This window comes from Peromyscus maniculatus, chromosome 1 (assembly GCF_049852395.1).
Source record: "Peromyscus maniculatus bairdii isolate BWxNUB_F1_BW_parent chromosome 1, HU_Pman_BW_mat_3.1, whole genome shotgun sequence".
Taxonomy (NCBI): domain Eukaryota; kingdom Metazoa; phylum Chordata; class Mammalia; order Rodentia; family Cricetidae; genus Peromyscus; species Peromyscus maniculatus.
Genome location: NC_134852.1, coordinates 130,428,038 through 130,448,024, shown reverse-complemented (window position 1 = coordinate 130,448,024; position 19,987 = coordinate 130,428,038). Strand labels below are relative to the sequence as shown.

Here is a 19,987-nt window from a genome sequence, read left to right as displayed (position 1 = left end):
ACCCCACACTTTCAAACTTTTAATGTAAATGCTGTATACAAGAAAATAGAGTTACCTTCAATCGGTTTTCCTTTTCCCACACAATGGACTGAACCAGGGTAAGATAATTCACAAGGAAGGTACACGCCATTGTTAGAGGGATGAGAATATTAGCAAGTTTATGGAAGAAATCATGATGAAAAGCAGGGGTTGGGAATCTCTGAATGAAAAGGCTGGTGTCCTTAAGGAGTGCTGTCGCAGCAGCACCGCCATGATGCCGCATGATGGCCTTGTCTAAGGCGTGTTGCACAGCCAGGAACCCTTCACTGATGTACCCTAAATGAGAAAATAAAGATTCTAGGTAAAATGCCTAGCAACATCTGAGCTGAATAAAGAAAAACAGTGACTCATGTACAGCCATGAATTGTATATAAATGTTCTGGCAACGAAGATGATGTCATACCTTTGTCATCTATGACAAAGTGAGACAGCCACCCTAGCCTGTGTGAACTCACATTGATGTCCACATGATGAGATGGGAGGTGTCTAGCAATATCCCTCTGAGGCCCTTGGTAGGTGACGCATGACTAGATGTCAATGAGAAAGAGCAAAGTTAATTTTATCCAGGCTCTTCTCTTGGTCTAAGATCCCGAGCAGCCCCCACCCCCACCCCAGTTTCTCCACACAAACTCAGAATGAGTCCATCTGCTGTGAATAAAGATAGTATAGCTCTTTCTTCCTCAAGCATTAGGACTTTCTAGTTTCTCTTTCTGGGACAGACAGGAATTTAGAGTAATTTGTTGCACAGAATTGGTGAGAACAAATATATTTGCTTTGCTCCTGACGTTAGCAGGGAAATGCACAATGGTGAAGTGGTACACTACACATCTTCCACAGGTGTGCTGTATTGCATAGGGAAACTGTACTTTCATTGGTACCTTTGGGTTAGGGAGTTTGGGGCTAGTTTTTTAAAACTATGTTTTCATGCTGGCAATATTAATATGATGGGAATTACAAAAGCAGTAGAGCAGGGTTCGGTGTGCCATGTGTCCTCAAAGGGAGGCTGGATCACCCCATGCCGTCCTGCACAAACAGAAATAGCTCTGTGATGTTGAAACTTCATGAGAGGGAAGGGCTGGGTTTTTTAAAGTCCCCAAAGGCTCTTAGAGGGGCAATACATACAAAGACTGAGGAAAACTGCTGCTGACCGCGCATATGCTTCCTTAGCCTCGGATGCTATCCTATCACAGCACAGTTTTCAAAACTAAGAACCTAACATGGGTGCAATACTATGTATAATACGTAAGCTCCATTTGCATTTCACCAAGTGGTTTTTCTTAATGTTTCTTCTCTGTCCCAGTTTCCTGCACAGAATAATGCATTGCACTTACTTAGTAGGCTGACATGCTCTCATCTCATCTTTGGAAACTGCTCATGTTTTTTTTCTTCTTTTTTAAAAATCAAAAATAGATATGTTTCCCTCATAGAAAATATGATTACTGTTTCCCTTCCCTCTGCTCCTACCAGTCACTCCTCATCTCCCCTCCTATCCAAATCTATACCCTTTCAGTAGTCACTCATCAGAAAACAAACAGGCTCCTAAGGTGTAATAATAAAATAAAATAAAATAAAATAAAATAAAATAAAAACTAACACATCAGAATAGAACAAAACAAAAAGAAGGGAAAGAGCCCAAGAGAAGGCCCAAGAATCAGATACCCACTCATTCACACATTCAGAAATCCAATAAAAACTCTAAACTAGAAGGATATGTGTGTGTGTATACACACAAAAGACCCAATATATATATTATATATAATATATATATAAATGAAATTCATATATATTCATATGAAAATAAAAATTGAAAATAAGGCAAAATTTTAGAAAAAATAAAAAGCCCTGACATAACATTATGAGACAAAAATCTCTCCAAAGATGCATTGAGTTCATTTTCTGTTGGCCATCTATGGCTGGGCCTGCAGCCTATCCTTAAGAGTAGTTTGTTTTACCCACAGATTCCTTTATAGGAAACTAAATTTTCATTTGCAAGTGGTTGTCAATTGGAGACTGCTTATGGGTTAGGGATGGAGGCATGTGTCCATTTCTCCTTTCCACTCTAAGACTCCATCAGGTGCAGACCCATGCAGGCCCCGTGCATGCTGCCAAGTCTCTGTGAGTTCATATGCATGTTGATCTTGTTGATTTAGAGGGCCTTGATTTCTTGGTGCCCTCCATCCCCGCCTCTCTTCCACGGAGTTCCTTGAGCCCTGAGGGGAGGGATTTGATGGAGATATCCCATTTAGAGCTGAGTGTCCCAAGGTTTCTACTTCTGCATGATAACTGTCTACGGGTCTCTCTGTATTTGTTCCTATCTGCTATAGGAGGAAGCTTCTCTGATTGGCAGAGCAGGGCGTTGATCTATGAGTATAGCAGGAGGTCATTAGTAGTTATGTGAGTAGTATTGTGTTTTATCATAAGTTCCTAGGCTATCTAGTCTTGGGTTCTTGGTCACTCAAGCAGTGCTGGGTATAGATTTTACCTCCCGGACTGGGCCTTAAATCAAATCAGATATTGGTTGGTTACTCCTACAAGCTTTGTGCCACCATTGCTCCAGCATATCCTGCAGTCAGGACACCATTGTAGATCAGTCTGTGACTGGGTGGCAGTTTACGTTTCTCCTTTGGTGGTGTTAACTGTGCCTTCCTGTGCCAAAGGTGCTACCACGTAGGAGTGAAGGCTCTATGTAGGCATCAGCTTGACTTATCCATGTTCAATGAGTTGCATAAGTGTAGTCTTCAACAATGGGGCTTGCCTTAAGTTTGTGGAGAGCAACCTGTAGTCTTAATAATAGCTTTGGTAGTTTAAGGGTTCCCATGGGACCCCGTTGGCCAACATCTGAAATAGAGGTAACCAAAGTCTGGTACTGGAAACTTCATTTGATGATAAGAGATGTCCAGTTGGGGTTCTGTCTCCACATTATTTGGTGACTTTATTTGGATCACCTTCACACACACACACACACACACACACACACACACACACACACACACACACACACACACACACACGAAGGCTTCTACTGTATTAGGTTTCCATACTACCCCTCAAACGGCTCTTACTTTTTAGTTGTCTCTTCCTATATTCCCTTCCTTTTCCCCCCATTTGCATCCCCTTCTCCAGTTGATCTTCCTGTTCCAGTCCCACCCCCATCCATCCATAAATATCTATTCTATTTCTTTTTCCTAGGGAGCTCTATCGATCTATCTCTACTTCCCTAGTCCTTCCATGGGACTATGAATTATAGCTTGGTCATCACTGAGTTAACAGTTAATATCCCCATATAAGCAAATACATAGCATATTTGTCTTTCTGGGTCTGAATTACCACACTCAGGATGATTTTTTTCTAGTTTCATATACTTACCTGTATAAGTATAAATGAGCAGCAATGAATATGGTGTAGCAAATGTTTCTGTGGTAGGATGAAGCATCCTATATGCCCAAGATTGGGAGAGCAACCGCCATACTGATTTCCATAGTGGATGTACAAGCACATTCCAACCAACAAAGATGAATGTTCCTTTACTCCACATCCTTGCCAGCATGGGCTGTCACTTGTTTATTGGCCTTAGCCATTCTGATGAGTGTAAGATGAAATCTCAAAGTAGTTTTGATTTGCATTTCCACGATGGCTAAGGGTGTTGAAGATTTCTTTAGGTGTTTCTCAGCCATGTGAATTTCCTCTTTTGAGAATTCTGTTTAGATCTGTACCCCATCTTAAAATTGGGTTATTTGTTTTATTTATATCTAGTTTCTTGAGAACTTTATGTATTTTGGATATTAGCCCTCTATCGGATGTGTAGTTGGTAAAATCTTTTCCCATTTGTAGGCTGCCACTTTGTACAAATGATGGTGTCCTATTCTGTATAGAAGCTTTTCAGTTTCATGAGGTCCCATGTATTAATTGTTGATCTTAGTGCCTGTGGTAACAGTGTTTTGTTCAGAAAGTCATCCCCTATGCCAATGAGTTCAAGGCTCTTGGCCACTTTCTCTTCTATCAGGTTCAGTGTATCTGGTTTTATGTTGAGGTCTTTGATACACTTGGAGTTGAGTTTTGTTCAAAGTGATAAGTATGGCTCTATTTGGAGTCTTCTACAAGCAACCGTCCAGTTTGACCAGCCTTATTTGTTAAAGATGCTGTCTTTTTTTTCCAGTGTGTATTTCTGGCTTCTTTATCAAAAAATTATGTCTTCATAGGTGTGTTGATTTGTATCTGAGTCTGCAATTCAACTCCATTGATGAACATGTCTGTTTTTTGTGTCAATACCATGTTGTTTTTATTACCATAGCTCTGTAGTACAACTTGAGATCAGGGATGGTGATAACTCTGTCAGTTCTTTGATTATTCAATATTGTTTTAGCTGTCCTGGGTTTTGTGTTTCCTATGAAGCTGAAAATTGTCCTTTTGAGATTTGTGAAGAATTGTGTTGGAATTTTGATGGGAATTGCATTCAATCTGTAGATTGTTTTTGGTAGGATGGCCATTTTTACTATATTAATACTACTGATCAATAAGCATGGGAAATACTTCCATATTCTGATGGCTTCTTCAATTTTTTTCTTTAGTGTCTTACAGTTTTTTTCATACAAGTCTTTCACTTGCTTTGTTAGAGATACCGCAGATATTTTATATTATTTGAGGATATTGTAAAAGGTGTTATTTCCCTGATTTCTTTCTCAGACCATTTGTTGTATGTGTATAGGATGGCTACTGATTTTTGTAAGTTAATTTTATATCTAGCTACATTGCTGAAAGCATTTATCAACTGTAGGAGTTTCCAAGTGGAATTTTTAGGGTCACTTATGTATACTATCATATCATTTGCAAATAAAGATACTTCTTCCTTTCCAATTTGTATCCCTTTGATCTCCTTTAGTTGTCTTATTGCTCTAGCTAAGACTTCAAGTACTATATTGAATAGGTATGGAAAGAGTGGACACCCTTGTCTCATTGCTGATTTCAGTGGAATTGCTTTGAGTTTCTCTCCATTTAATTGGATGTTAGCTATAGGCTTGTAAACTGTAATTATTATGTTGAGGTAAGTCCCTTGTATCCCTGATCTTTGCAAGACTTTTATCATGAAAGGGTGTTGGCTTTTGTCAAAGACCTTTTCTGCATCTAATGAGATAGATGGTCATGTGGTTTTTGTCTTTTAGTTTATTTATATGGCTTATACTATATCAATTTATATATGTTGTTCCATCCCTGCATCTCTGGAATGAAGCCTGCTTGATCATGGTGGATGATTTTTTAATGTGTTCTTGGATTCAGTTTGCAAGTATTTTACTGAGACTTTCTGCATCTAAGTTCATAAGGGAAACTGGTCTGTAATTCTCTTTTTTTGTTGGGTCTTTATGTGGTTTGTGTATCATGGCCATCATATTTTATGGCCTCATAAAATGAATAGGCAATGTTCTTTCTGGTTCTATTGTGTGGAATAATTTGAGGAGTAGTGACACTAACTCTTCTTTGAAAGTCTGATAGAATTCTGCATTAAAACATCATGCCCACTTGGGCGGTGGTGGCACATGCCTTTAATCCCAGTATTTGGGAGGCAGAGGCAGATGGATCTCTGAGTTAGAGGCCATCCTGGTCTACAGAGCGAATTATAGGACAGCCAGAGATACACAGAGAAACTGTGTCTTTTGAGAGAGAGAGAGACAGAGAGAGAGAGAGAGAAGAAAAGAAAAGAGAAAATAAAATAAAATAAAATAAAATGAGAAAACCCATCAAGCCCTGGGCATTTTTTAGTTGAGAGACTTTTAATGACTTTCTGTTTCACTAGGTAATTGTAGGTATGTTTAAGTTGTTTATTTGACCTTAATTTGACTTTGGTAAGTGGTACCTATTAAGAAAATTATCAATTTTTTAAGAATTTCCATGGGTGGAGGACAAGTTTTTAAAGTATGTTCTAATGAGTCTTTGGTTTTGCTCAGTATCTGTTGTTATATCTTTCTTTTTGTTTCTGATTTTATTAATTTAGATATTCTCTCTCCCTATTTTAGTTAGTTTGGATAAGGACTGGTCCATCTTGTTGATTTTCTCAAAGAACCAACTCTTTATTTCGTTGATTCTTTGTATTGTTATTTTTGTTTCTATTTTATTGATTTCAGCCCCGAGTTTGATTATTTCTTGCCATATACTCCTTTAGGGTGTGATTTCTTCTTTATGTTCTAGAGCTTTTAGATGTGCTGTTAAGTTGCTAGCATGAAATCTCTCCAGCTTTTTTTTATTTAGGCACTTATTACTGTGGTTTCCTCTTAGCACTGCTTTCATTATGTCCCATAAGTTTGGATATGATGTATATTTATTTTCATTCAACTCTAGGAAGTCCTTAATTTCTTTATTTATGTCTTACACATTTTTCATTTAGTAGAGAGTTATTCAGTTTCTGTGAATTTGTTAGCTTTCTGTTGTTTCTTTTGTTGATATCCGTTTTTAATTCTTGTTGGTCTGATAGGATGCAGGGGATTATTTCAATTTTCTTGTATCTGTTGAGATTTGCTTTGTATCTGAGTATGTGATCAGTTTTGGAGAATGTTCCATGAGGTGCAGAGAAAGTATATTCTCTTGTGTTTGGGTAAAACGTTCTAAAAATATCTGTTAGGTCTATTTGGTTTATAATGTCTATTAGCTTCAGCATTTCTCTGTTTAGTTTTTGTCTGAATGACCTGTCTACTGGTGAGAGTGGGGTATTGAAGTCTCCCACTATCCATGTCTGAGGGTTAAAATGTGATTTAAGCTATAGTAGTGTTTCAATTACAAACTTAGATGCCCTTATGTTTGGGGCATAGATGTTAAGAATTGAAATATCATCTTGGTAGGTTTTTTCCTTTGATGAATATGTAATGTCCTTCCCTATCTCTTCTGAAGTTTATTTTGTTAGATATTAAAATGGCCACACCAGCTTGCTTCTATCTATCTATCTATCTATCTATCTATCTATCTATCTATCTATCTATCTATCTATCTTTCTTTCTTTCTTTCTTTCTTTCTTTCTTTCTTTCTATCTATCTATCTATCTATCTATCTATCTACCTATCTATCTAAAACAATAATAATCAAAGAAAACGAAGAAATCAGTTTGAGAGTGGGGGCAATGGGAGGTGTTGGAGGAACCTTACCTGAAAGGGGTGGGAGGGAGAAAAGGAACAGGGAAAAGTGATGTGATTCTATTTTAATTTAAAATGTATTGAAATTAATTAATTGATTGATTGATTGAACACTTTTCACCACAGGACTGAAGAAACATGAATCTGCCCATCTTACAATGCAATGAGATAATAAGATAAGTAGGTTAAACATCTGCTCACCAGGACTGCCTCCGTCTTCATCAAATAGGTTTCTGGGTCCCTCAAGATGCCCAGGTGGAAAGAGAAAGCTTGTAAACCAGGTGTGCTCTTGAAAATATGCACTAGCATTCATGTTCTTTTTAATATTACTAAAACGCAGGTAATATTTTACCTAGGAGGAGCAATAGAAACAAATTATATATATAATATATATGTATATATATATATATATATATATATAATACTGAAATGAGATATTCCAAAAGGGAGTATTAATTTACATTTCCTGTATGTTAGCTAACTATTCCTAAAGACAAATCTCTTCCTTTCCTAAAAGTAGTTGAGGAGGAGAGAGAAGGAAGGAGTTAAGATAGAAATGTGGAACATTGCATAATCCCTGAAAGAAAAGATCACTAATCTTAGAGAGCTGAGTAAACTTCAGGGTACACTATGTTAGGCCAAAAAAAAAACCAAAAAAACAAAAAAAAAAAAAAAAAAAAAAACCTCTCTAAGACAAATCAACAGGTAATTGTAAGAGTCAGACCAGAGAAATTGGTTAGATTAGCAGGGACAGGCAGGTGTGAGTAACTAACCATGTGCTGAAGTTTCATTACAAACATTTGAGGGATTACTCCACATTCAAGGACATTTGGTGATCATGGTGCGTTTAGAATACTTATGGGAGGGTGGAAGAGGCTGCGGGGTTAGACGTGGAGCCCAGCAGAGGAAGGCAAGCAGGTAGACAGGACCGGGGAGACTGAGAGGAAGGCGGAAGAGGGGAGTTTTGAAGCTGCACTGGAAATATTTCTATACACTGATGAGCCTACATCAGCTCTCAAGGAACCAATAACTTGGGGGTGGGGGTGACGGGTAGAAGCACCAAAGGGACAAAACAGAATGAAGAGAAAACAATGACTCTCTGCAGGCCCCACCTTCCCTCCCATTGACAGCTGCTTGTACCTTGAACACAGAATTTTGGCTCTACACACATAGATACATTCTATACATTGTTCATTTCCCCCAGTACCAGGGACATTAAATTCAAAACATTGTCTATGTCTCTCCTTCTTGGGTGCAGTTATCAGAATCCTCCCCAGTGTTTGTAAATGTCCTACTTCTGATTCAGTGTGGCTTGGTGAATCCATGTTGTGGTGGTTTGAAAGAAAATGGCCCCCAAAGGGACTGGCATTATTAGGAGGTGCGGCTTTGTTGGAGTAGGTGTGGTGTTGTTGGAAGAAGTGTGTCACTGTGGAGGTGGGCTTTGAGGTCTCATATATATTCAAGATCCCGTCCAGTGTGACAGTTCACTTCCTGTTGCCTGCAAGATATGGAATTCTCAGCTACTTTTCCAGCACTGTGTCTGCCTGCACGCTGCCATACTCCCAGCCGCCATGCTCCCTGCCACGATGATAGTGGACTGAACCTCTAAAACTGTAAGCCGTCACCTCAATTAAATGTTTCCCTTTGCTATGGTTATGGAGTCTCTTCATAGCAATAGGAACTCTAACTAAGACACATGTGTTCTCAACTACCATTTAGTTCCTTGAGGAATAGGATCTGTCCTTGACCATGCAAAAAGTTCTTAAAACTTCTGTCTTGAAATTCCATTTGAATATTCACTTATTACTCTGCATCTACCTGTGATCCTTACCCAATGGAAAGGGGGCATTCTTAGCATTTGTGAAGATACACTCACTTTATCATAGCAAGCTTTTTCACCTAGGAAACATGTGCTTACTCCAGCAGCAGCAGCAGGGTACATGCTGCTGCCACCTTGGACACAGCAGCAGAAGTAATATCCTTACCTGTCTGTATTTCCCAAGACCCCAGTTTGTGGACAAGACTTGGAAACCAGTAAATGCAATCCTTTCCTCCTTAGCACAGTAATGGACACTGGAGTTAGTGAGAATTGGACCTAAATCCATGCTGTGGTCAAGGGGCAAGTTATTCTCTTAATTATTAAATGCATATGTGTGGTTCATTAACTCCAGAAATCAGAAGTACAGCTATGAGACTTCTCTTTTAAAAACTTTTATTTTTAATTATGTATACTTGTGTGTTTCTGTAGAGGGGTATATATGCACATGGGTGTGTCAGATCCTTTGGAGCTGGAGTTACAGGTGGTTATAAACTGCCCAGTGTGAGTGTTAAGAATTGAACTCAGGTCCTCCGGAAAAGCAATACACTATGTATTCTTTTCCACTGAGCCACCTCTCCAGCCCCCAGCCACAGACGTCTGTGGAGAACTGTCTCACCTTCTTTGGCAGGGGGTCATCGCTGTTCGTGAGGCTGTGGTCAAACACAATGGCAGCCAGAACAGTTTTAGAGCTGACGGTTGAACTCATGTAGTCTTCAAAATCACTTTCTGAAGAAAACCCTGTAACTGTAGAGAGAGGAAAAGTCAAGAAAAGCAGAGGGAATGACAGCTTCCTACCTGTAAGATAGGAGCCATGAACACTTGCTGGAGTAAGCTGGGTGATCAAAGTGTCCCAGTGCTATGGAAGTTCCAGGTTGAAGAGAAATTAGGGGAAAGGTGTTATGCCATGGTTTCATAATATTTTAATATCTAAATTAAAAATACACATGATTCTAATGTTTGAGGTGAGTATATTTCAGTAATTGAGATTTTCAATCAATGAATTGAACTTTGAAATTCAACCTGATTGAACTTAGAAAAGGTGTAATTTATATTTTCCTAAGTAAAAAAATTTAATCATTCAGTATCCAGTACATTTGTGCACAGTCTATTGTATACCCTAAAGATTTCCCTAGAATTGCATGGTTGATGTAAATGGAACGTCAAAGATTTAACAGCTGCTGCAGTGAAAACCATGTTCCATGTAGTTTTACTCCTCAGACTGCAATGGCTTTATTGGTGTAATTTTTCCTCCAGCGAATCCCTGATTCCCCAAGACATGCAATAAAAGCTGCACTGTCGACTCTATTGATGGTGCTGGCTGGCGTGCTCACCAGCGGTGTTCGCTCCTGCTTCAGAGTTCCCACTCTCAAAACACACTCTCCTCCACACTTGCCTCCCGTGCTTCCGGGAGTCACTGTTTCTCTGTCTCACCAGAACTATCATGAAGCCAGTTCCCTCAGCTAATTTTCTCCATTCATTTCTGTAAGCAAATCCATAAACAAAAAAACCAGTCCATTCTAAAGAATTCTCCATCATCTTAGCCTGTATTTTCTATCCAGTCAACATAGGAAACCTTGCTTGAGTTCACCCTTTGAAAGGCCTGCATTTAAGGGAGTATGGTGGCTGAGTATTCATTTTTGTTTGCATAAAAAAGAGTCACTCCGGTGCTGGTCGGAAACAAAGGTATAGCTAGCCATGCTCTCAGAAAGAAGGTAGGTTGAGGTTACAGATTTAGGAGCCGACCCTGATTCTGATGCTCCTGAGGCAGAGGAGTTGGACTGTATGCTATTTAAAGAGAGGACAGTTTTAGAGGGAAGTCCACAAAATTTCTAATAGTCTTTGCCTCCATGAGAAACGGGAGAAATTGGTCTGAGAGTGTGAAGGTAAGTGAGGAAGTGGAAACTTAAAATAATTCTACATAGCTCATCTACCAATATGCGGTGGTCTGCACATGCTTTGAGCATGTCCCCCAAAGGCCTATGAGCGTGTAGCTCCATTGTCATTGTCACAACTTGGAGGAGGTAGAAGTTTGAAGAGGTGCGTGTGGGAAGTAGTTAAGTCATTGGAGGGACTGCTCTGGGGAAGGGTTAAGGAAGCTTTTGCAGGACCCAGGTTAGCTCCCGTGTGAGAGGGTGTTAGAAAAGAGCTGGCCTCGACCTGCTTTGTATATCTTGTAGCCTCCTGTCTCTCCATGTGATCTCTCTCTATCAAATGTGCTTCCATCCCAGTGCCATCAATTACAGTGTGATATAGCCAAGATGGTACCCAGGTGGGGGCTGAACAGATGGGGACACCAATCTTGTTCTTTTTGCCTCCAAAACTGTGTGTTAAATAAACTTCTTTTCTTTACATGCCACCTGCCTCAGGTACTTTCTTATATTTAAATAAAATGGACTCAGATATAATCTTCTATGGATTGTGCAATAATGTTTTAAATAATTGATCACAAATTTAGAATAAAGATGTATTTATCCTGTATGTACCTGCTGCACACAGCAGTACTCCTGATGCTATTCTTGCCCAGAGTTTAAAAACTCATTCAGAAACAATGAGGACTTGGCATCACAGAGCTGGATAATAACTTGGAAAACATCAATTGATCATTTAATGCTAAAATATTACTTTGTTTTTTTTGGGGGGGGGTTATAGAAAAAATTTATATGAACTTAACTTCAAGTTTAACCAACTTTATAATAGTATACTTAGAAAGCTGACCCTTGGTTATGGGGATATCCTGTAGTATTTTGTGTGGAAGATAATTGCCCACTTAAAAAGATAATTTTTTTCTAAAATAATTAAATAATATGCTTTTATGAAAATCTTAAACTAACCTTTCATATGGAAGTTTAAATCCCTTTTAACATTTTCAATAATATTCTGTACCATGATGCTGTTGGAAGGCACATAAGCCAATTCCCAAGGATGAGAAGAAGTAGTGAAGACTTGGATGAAGGAAGGAACATTACTGACCCGTTGAACAGGAAAATGGAAAGATTCCATCTTCTTTACAGCAAGAAGTTTGCGGGCTACCAAAAGTATAATACTGAATACAAACATCAGGATTATTTCGAAAACCAAAGCCCCAAACTTCCGCCTCTAAAAAAGTGAAAGAACAATACCATTAGTTTTTCCAAGAGGTCAATGATTGAACAAGTGGCAGTTTGTATATATTAAGTGAATAAGATACTTCATTCAGATAACATAGGTGACCAATAGGCCAGGCTTCACTCTGGGAGAGACAAACTTTCATAGACTGTCATTGTTCTCCCTCCCATGTAACATTCTGCTATGACCGCACTCTGTGTAGAGTCTATGTTTGGAATAGGGAGCCCCAGCCCTGGAACAGAGAAGAGTGAAACTGTAAGTTCAAAGGCAGTGACTGCGGTGTGAGACTCACTCTCTACTGTCTCTGAGCTGTCGCAACAATACTATGCAGAGTTCAGCTTACCTTTAAAGTAAAGTTCTTCCACAGTAGAATCAAAAGCTTTTGGGATTCCAGTGAAGCCATTCTTCTGAACTGAGTGGGAGTTCAACTCTGGAGGAAGAAAAGATGTTTTTTAGAGAAAAGAAAATTAAGATTATCTGAATCTTCAGATAGGGGTATTTCATTTGGAATACCCATTGTAGGTCAGGAAATCTGCGGGGGAGGTGGGGTGCGGGGGAGGGGAGTAGTTTCAACAGGCAAGAGAGACAACTGGATGGTATAAAGATTTAAAGGGGGAGTGGAAATAATGGATTAGGAAGTGTTAAATTTGGGTAGAGGATGGGAGGGCAAGGTAAAGGAGGTAATAATATAGGGAGAGATAAATAACTCCAAAGACCTTTAGGAAATTTATATGAAAACCTATCTACTACTTTAGAAGCATTCACACACACACACACACACACACACACACACACACACACACACACACACACTGAAGGGGGGAATTAAAATGGAATCATCTTCCAATAGACTATTCAATGCCCCACTAGATACCACAAGCTAACAAAAATTCCAATACCAAGAATGGGTTACCTCTTTTGGAGTTATTGGCCAGTGAGGTACCATAGACTTCCCCCTAAACATCAAAGGCTATTGCCAATGCTATTGGCTACACTCCAGAACTCGGCTGTAAGACCATAATTCTGAAGACACTGCACACTTGAGTCAGAGAACTTGGAAAAAAAATCAAGTTAGTTTTCACTGGAAGCTTCATCCCTAACTACCTAGCTTTTGTGGTACCAGAAGATGCTGTTGGTGCTACCAAATAAAAAGTTATCAGTCTCACCTAGCTCTGAACTTTGTGAACTATAGTAATGACTGACCTGGTAAGATATGTTCACTGGTACAACAGTAACCATAAATGTTATGGGAGAACCAATTTAAGGAAGATACAACCTATACCCATCACAATTATCAGGGCCAAGAACCCTGAGCTTAGACAGATCATGGACCCTTAAGGAGAACCTATTGCTGTTATTCTGCTAAATGGACATACATTAAACTGACTACTAATGGCTTGTCATTATACCAATAGCTTATTAATCCATCTCCCAATCTTCATCAGACAAACATCTTCTTGCAGGAAATAGTGATTAACACAGAGACCTACAAATGATGAAAGTCCAGAGAATAAGAGACTGCAGAATGCTTAGTCTTACATGGGGCATTTATATCATATACACTACCCCCAAAAGATCAGGGAGCCTTGTGGAAGAGGGGACAGAAAGAGTGTAAGAATCAGAAGTACTGCACATGTCTTCTGGACACGACAGGGCATCTGCACATAGGAACTCATAGTAGTTATGACAACATGCCCAGGACCTGAGAAAGTGAAAGCTAGATCAAATCCCAACATGGAGGGGGAGAGGTGTGGTGATATTGTGTCCCCCAATATATTGTGCACCCTAATAAACTTATCTGGGGTCAGAGAACAGAACAGGCACTAGACAGACATAGAGGCCAGAAAATAGTGGCACTCACACCTTTAATCCTATCACTTGGGAGGCAGAGATCCATCTGGATCTCTGTGAGTTCAAAGCCACACTGGAAACAGCCAAGCATGGTGACTCACACCTTTAATTCCAGGAAGTGATGGCAGAAAGGTATATAAGGCATGAGGACCAGGAACTAGAGGCCTTTTTAAGCTTTTAGCTTTTAGCAGCAGTTCAGCTAAGATCCATTTGGATGAAGATTCAGAGGCTTTCAGTCTGAGGAAACAGGATTGGCTGAGAAGTTGGTGAGGTGAGGTTAGCTGTGGTTTGTTTGTTTCTCTGATATTTCAGCGTTCACCCCAATACCAGGCTCCAGGTTCGTTTTTTATTAATAAAACCTTTTAAGATTCCCGCTACAGGGAGGTGAACACAAAGTCCCACACCTATCCAACTAGGTGTTGATAAATGATATGATCTGGCAGAGGAAGAGTTTCCTTCAGGAGTGTGGCTCCTGCTACATCAACCATACCCCAGTGGAAGATCACACACCCAAAATATATGGGCAGCAGAAACTGCTCAATTAATTAAAAAAAAATAAAAGATGATAAAGTCGAGTGACTAGGGAAAGGGAGGAGTTGGTAGAGGAGGCAAATATGATCAGAACACATTGCACAAAATTCTCAAAGAACTAATAAAAAGTTTTAAAGCAAAAAATAGATTATCTAGCAGCGTGTGGCTTTTTAGACAAGAAAATTACTTAAATTGTATTCATTTAATTTTTTAATACAGTTTTAAAATAACTAATCATTTTGGATAGCTGAGAAGTTATATATTCCTACATTTTAATGTGTCTGGCATCTGTGGAGATCCTAATATCTACAAAATGCCATGATCAGAACAAAGATTAATTAGTTATTCAAGTTTCACGTATGAGAGTAACTACCAACAATCACAATGCTAATTGGGGAATGGTTTGTAATGAACTGAACATCTATGTTTATGTCCCTACCAAACTCATATGTTAAATCTTAACAGCAGAGAGGATGTTTTTTGGAAATGGTTCTTCTAAAAGGTTCTTATTTATTACCAGGAGGTATAAGTTCAGACACAGAACGGGCAAGGAATGACTGTTCCTGAAGGCTAAAACTAGCCCCAGATAAAGAAATTACCTTCTGAACCTACAGAATTCCAGACTCTCCACAGCACTGAAATTCCAGTTGGTCCACCAGTCTCTGCAGACAGAGGTTGGTGTTGCTCTTGCTCACAGCCCACACAATTTCTGCTCAGGGACTGCCATTCACTTGGGCAAAGAGCAGTACCTCCTTATCTGTTTAGGTCCAACGCTGGACCACCGACAGCACGACCTTGCACAACTGACAGAAATTTGGGAGGAGGCAGCTCTGAGGAGAAGAGCTGGAGCTCATAGCCATAAAGGAGAGTCATTAGATTAAAGCTTCATTTAATCTTAAGGAAAGTGAGGATGGACCTGAGGGAGATTGTCAATTACAGGGACTGAAATCCAAATTCAGGCACAGCAATCAGATCAGGAGCCTTGTCAGCATGTGCATATACACACACAACACAAATATTCTCTGGGAAGATGGTGTCTGAGTAAAGGACATAGTATTTTGGAATATAATAACAAAATATAAATAACCATAACATTACTTTTTTTTTTTTTTTTAGTTTTTTGGGACAGGGTTCCTCTGTGTAGCTTTGTGTCTTTCCTGGAACTAACTCTGTAGACCAGGCTGGCCTTGACCTCACAAAGATCCGCCTGCTTCTGCCTCCTGAGTGCGGGATTAAAGGCGTGTGCCACTGCTGCCCAGCAAATAACCATAATATTACTAGAAAAATCTTTACTACTGTTTTTAAATAATTATTTATTATTGCTACTATGTATATGCATCACATGGCCAAAAACAAAAGTTAAAAATAAAATAAAATACATCCCAAGCAAATGGAAACCCAAAGAGTACAGAATTGGCTGTGTTGGTTAAAACGGACACATGATTTTAATTTCAACCACTCAGGAGGCTGAGACAGGCGCTAATGGAGACTGAGCCTGCAACATGTATCTTTTCTGAGGACAGTGTTATGAAACTTTGATATAAATAACAGGAAGTACTTTTAGAAAATCCACAGATACATTTGGAAATTAAGACAGCATGCTTCTCATGAACAAAGGTGTCAATGACATTTTTTAAAAGGTGATTATTGATAACTTGAGATAAGGAAATAGGAACAACATACCAAACTTATAAGAGGCAGCAAAAATCACTCTACCAGGAAAGCTTAGAGGGTTAAAATTCACACCCCAGACTTTCAGATAAACAACCTGCCAACACACCAGGGAACTAGACTAACAGGAATAAAATTAACTGAGCACAAAGGTGAAGCTCAGGGGCCATCGCATCCAAACCCCTACAGTCCAAACGTCTCGCTAGTCTGTGTTCCAGCTGAAGAAAAAATTTCTTTCTTTCGAGACAGGGTCTCACTGTAGATTTGATCTACAACTCAAGAGACACCCATGGAGCATCCTGCCCCTTCACTTTTAACCTCCTGTGGCCTTACACCCTGAGCTGTGGTCCTGGCATCCCCATTCCTTATATAAATTGCGGGGAGGGAGGGAGGGAGGAAGGGAGGGAGAGAGGGAGAGGGAGAGGGAGAGGGAGAGGGAGAGGGAGAGGGAGAGGGAGAGAGAGAGAGAGAGAGAGAGAGAGAGAGAGAGAGAGAGAGAGAGAGAGAGAGAGAGAGAGAGAGAGAGAGAGAGAGAAACTGAGCATCTGAAAGCAGTGTCAGCGGGGAACACAAGGGAAGGCTCGAAGGACTCACCACTACCGCTCCAATTCAGCAACTTCAACCACTAGCACCTTTTCCACTGAAAAGCACCAGACCGCCTAGTTGGGGAGAATCATCCTGCACACAGTGCTTTAGCCAACCCTCTTGCAGGGCAGTGCTCTCCTTCCCAAGGTTGTTGCCTGGGCCTCCAGCAAACCAATTAAAAGTACAGACATGGGCGGACCCAAAATCACGTGCCAAGTTCGGTGAACGGTCAAGGAGAGTCAGGTGCAGGGGAGAAGACCGAGGCACGTGCTGAGGGAGGAACAGGGGATGGGTTGGGAGTAGCCGCAGCCAGCAAAGCAGGACCACGGAGCATATGCCACGACTATAGGTTTCTTCTGCTCCCCAACTTCATCAGTACAGGGGGAAACAGTATGTGAGGAGTGGTGGGAAGCTTCAGACACGCACAGTAGCTGGGGGAGGGGCCACTAGGGGCGCCAGACATAGTAGGTGATGCTTGCTCCAAATCCTCAGCATCACCTACTACTTAGCCCAGCACTCACCATCCTTTGCTCCTTTCCAAAACGTGGGGTTGTCTGTCCATGACCCCAGCAGCATAGGGTTTCACTCACTCACCTATCTTCTCCCCCGCACCCCGCACCCGTCTGTCTCTCTGTCTCTCCTACGCTCCCTCCTCCCCCACCAAGTCCCGGATAGATTGCCACACTTTCAGTCCTTCCCAAGTCCGCACTGATTTAACCCTGCGCCTGGGTGCAGGAGCCACCTCAACCCTTTGGCGACTCCCAATCCACTTCCTCTGGGTTCATCAACTAGTCTGCCAATCACCCAGCGGACTCCATGCCTATATCACACATCCCCCTGCTGTGCAGGGTCATGAATGACTCTTCTCGGATCTATCCCATCCAGATACCCTCTTCCAGTGCAGCTTCATGTTAGAGTCACAGGCTGAGTTCTGGCAAGCACCGCAAGTTTTTTATCTCTGATGTGTGTGATGGGAGAGTTAGTGATTCTTGGCACCAGAGCAGCAGGAACTAACGTGGCGTTACGCCTTGTCAGGAGAGGGCGCTGTAGGAACACCGCAGAAGCTTCTCTCTCAGCTTGTCTCTGGCCTGTCACTTGCCACAGCAGGCTGAACCACGGAGTTCCCTCGAGCTCACAGTCCAGGATCATGAGAGCTAGCTGCAGCAATCTACTTCTCAGTGGGAGCCTGCCAACAACCCAGACCCAAGAGCTGTTTCAACTAGGCCGGTTTAGGCAGCTCATGCACTGAGAGTGTTGCTGTTTGAAGAATCTCTGCAATAGCTGTGGTCCAGAGCTCAGGACCTTCCCCACACTGAGGAGGAGACGCCTCTATCCTACGCTTGGTCCTTGGATGTTTTCATTTATCAGCGATATCCCGTCAGGGTTAGTAACTCTAAACTTTTGCTGTGCAAATTGCAGCATGACACCTTGTCTCGAGGGGAACAGTGACTGGCACACCTTGGTCAAACCTTTGAGCATCTGCCAATCTCGATGACAGAAATCAAGTAGCAAAACCTACCTTCCTTGGTCCTGAGACGATTTGATGATGCCGTCATGGAGAGTGGACAGTGGAAGCCCTGACACGTGTTTTCTGTTACAGAGAAAACCCAAAGAAAGCTGTACTGTTGATAAAACAATAATAAAACGTGGATTGGCTTCTCAGTGTCATTTTGTTGCCAGTTTTTTTTTTGTTTTTGTTTTTGTTTTGTTTTTTTTTTTTTGTTTTTTTTTTTTTGAGGGTGGTGATCTGGCCAGGGGTTTCCAGATGCTTAGCCTCTTATCTAAAGAATTAAAAACAAGGCCTGGAGAGATGGCTCAGAGGTTAAGAGCACTGACTGCTCTTCCAGAGGTCCTGAGTTCAATTCCCAGCAACCACATGACAGCTCACAACCATCTGTAATGGGATCTGGTGCCCTCTTCTGGCCTGTAGTCATACATGCTGTATACATAATAAATAAACAAACAAACAAGTAAATAAATCTAAAAAAAATAAATGAAAAATAAAAATAAGGACTCAAACAGATTTGCAAAAGTAGCAAGATAATCATACGCATGCGCAATCATGCATAGGCATAAGATGTGATTAGAGGATTCTCTCTGAAAGTTCTTTTGATGGGAGTTTGCATTCCTGGACATGCACCCCAAACTAGTTCAGGCCAGACCAGCCTTTTCACTATTCCTACAAAGATAGTTGAGACTATTCTTGGGTAGTAATCATTTAAATTTGATTTTTTGCTGGGGGCAGAGAAATGTATAGTACAGTTCACAGAGAGCCCAATCAATGCAGGTAAAGATGTGAGTGGGTTATGGGGTTCCTAAGTGCACTGTACACAGGAGGTGTTTGTGCACAGTACATGCAGGCAAAGGAACAGACTGCCACGTGTATTATTACAAGAGCGGGCACACTTATAGCCAGACCAAATAAGGTCCCAGGGTCCTAACCTGTCTCCTATGCTTGCCTGCTTTCATTTCGTTACTCACAGTATCAACAGAGAATGCAAAAGCCTTGAATGAACCACCCCAAAGCACAGCAGCCCCAGACTGTTTGCTGGACAATTCCACATTGGCCATCCTACTTGTCTGCTTCTCTGTGAATCCTGAAGAGAGAATTAGTTCTTTGTGGTGCTCGATCACAGCTTGATCCCCCTGCCTAGACTGTAAGAATTCATCCCACCTGCCTTCCATCTTGAGTTGGGCCAGAGTAGAAAAGAAGACACATAATTCCTTTTTGCTGTTGTTTTGCTCTTGAGACAAAGTCTCATGTAGCCCAGGCTGGTCTCATAGCTGCTCTGTAGCTGGAGCTGGCTGGCCTTAAACTCCTGATCCCCTTGCTTCCACCTTCTTAATGACAGGGTTACAAGTGTATGTGGCTCAAAACACACAGAAATGTTTCCTTTCTGTTCTTTGACTTTGCATGTTCTTGGTGAAAAGACTCCTGATTTGTTCTCATCCCCCATTCTCTGCCCCCCATTACCTCCCCTCACTCCCAGTTTGCTCATGTAGATCTCATCTATTTCTCCTTCGCTGGGCTATCTATGTGTCCCTCTTAGGGCCCTTCTTGTTAGCTAGCTTCTCTGGAGCTGTGGGTTGCAGTCTGGTTATCCTTTGCCTTACATCTACTATCCACTTATGAGTAAGCACATACCATGTTTGTCCTTCTGAGTCTGGGTTACCTCACTCAGGATGATATTTTCTAGTTCCATCCATTTGCCTGCAAATTTCATGTTATCATTGTTTTTTTTACTGCTGAGTAGTACTCCATTGTGTATAT

At 40.9% G+C, this 19,987-nt stretch overlaps 1 protein-coding gene across 5 annotated transcripts in view; it reads right to left on the bottom strand.

The window, feature by feature from the left end:
* Positions 1-16,983, bottom strand: part of LOC102924344 (phospholipid-transporting ATPase ABCA3-like) — an 88,225-nt gene extending 71,242 nt beyond the window's left edge. For 3 of the 5 annotated variants that reach the window (XM_076551402.1, XM_076551397.1, XM_076551405.1), the window contains exons 1-6: positions 16,726-16,936; positions 12,422-12,508; positions 11,805-12,069; positions 9,590-9,717; positions 7,356-7,506; positions 56-315 (exon numbers count right to left, since the gene is read on the bottom strand). In XM_076551402.1, coding sequence (XP_076407517.1) covers positions 56-315; positions 7,356-7,506; positions 9,590-9,717; positions 11,805-12,069; positions 12,422-12,481 — 864 coding nt within the window. In that variant the 5' untranslated portion in view covers positions 12,482-12,508; positions 16,726-16,936. Of the gene's footprint in view, positions 1-55; positions 316-7,355; positions 7,507-9,589; positions 9,718-11,804; positions 12,070-12,421; positions 12,509-16,725 lie in introns of all 5 variants that reach the window. The other 2 variants (XM_006985720.4, XM_042282782.2) reach the window with 2 other exon arrangements.
* Positions 16,984-19,987: the final 3,004 nt, after the last annotated feature.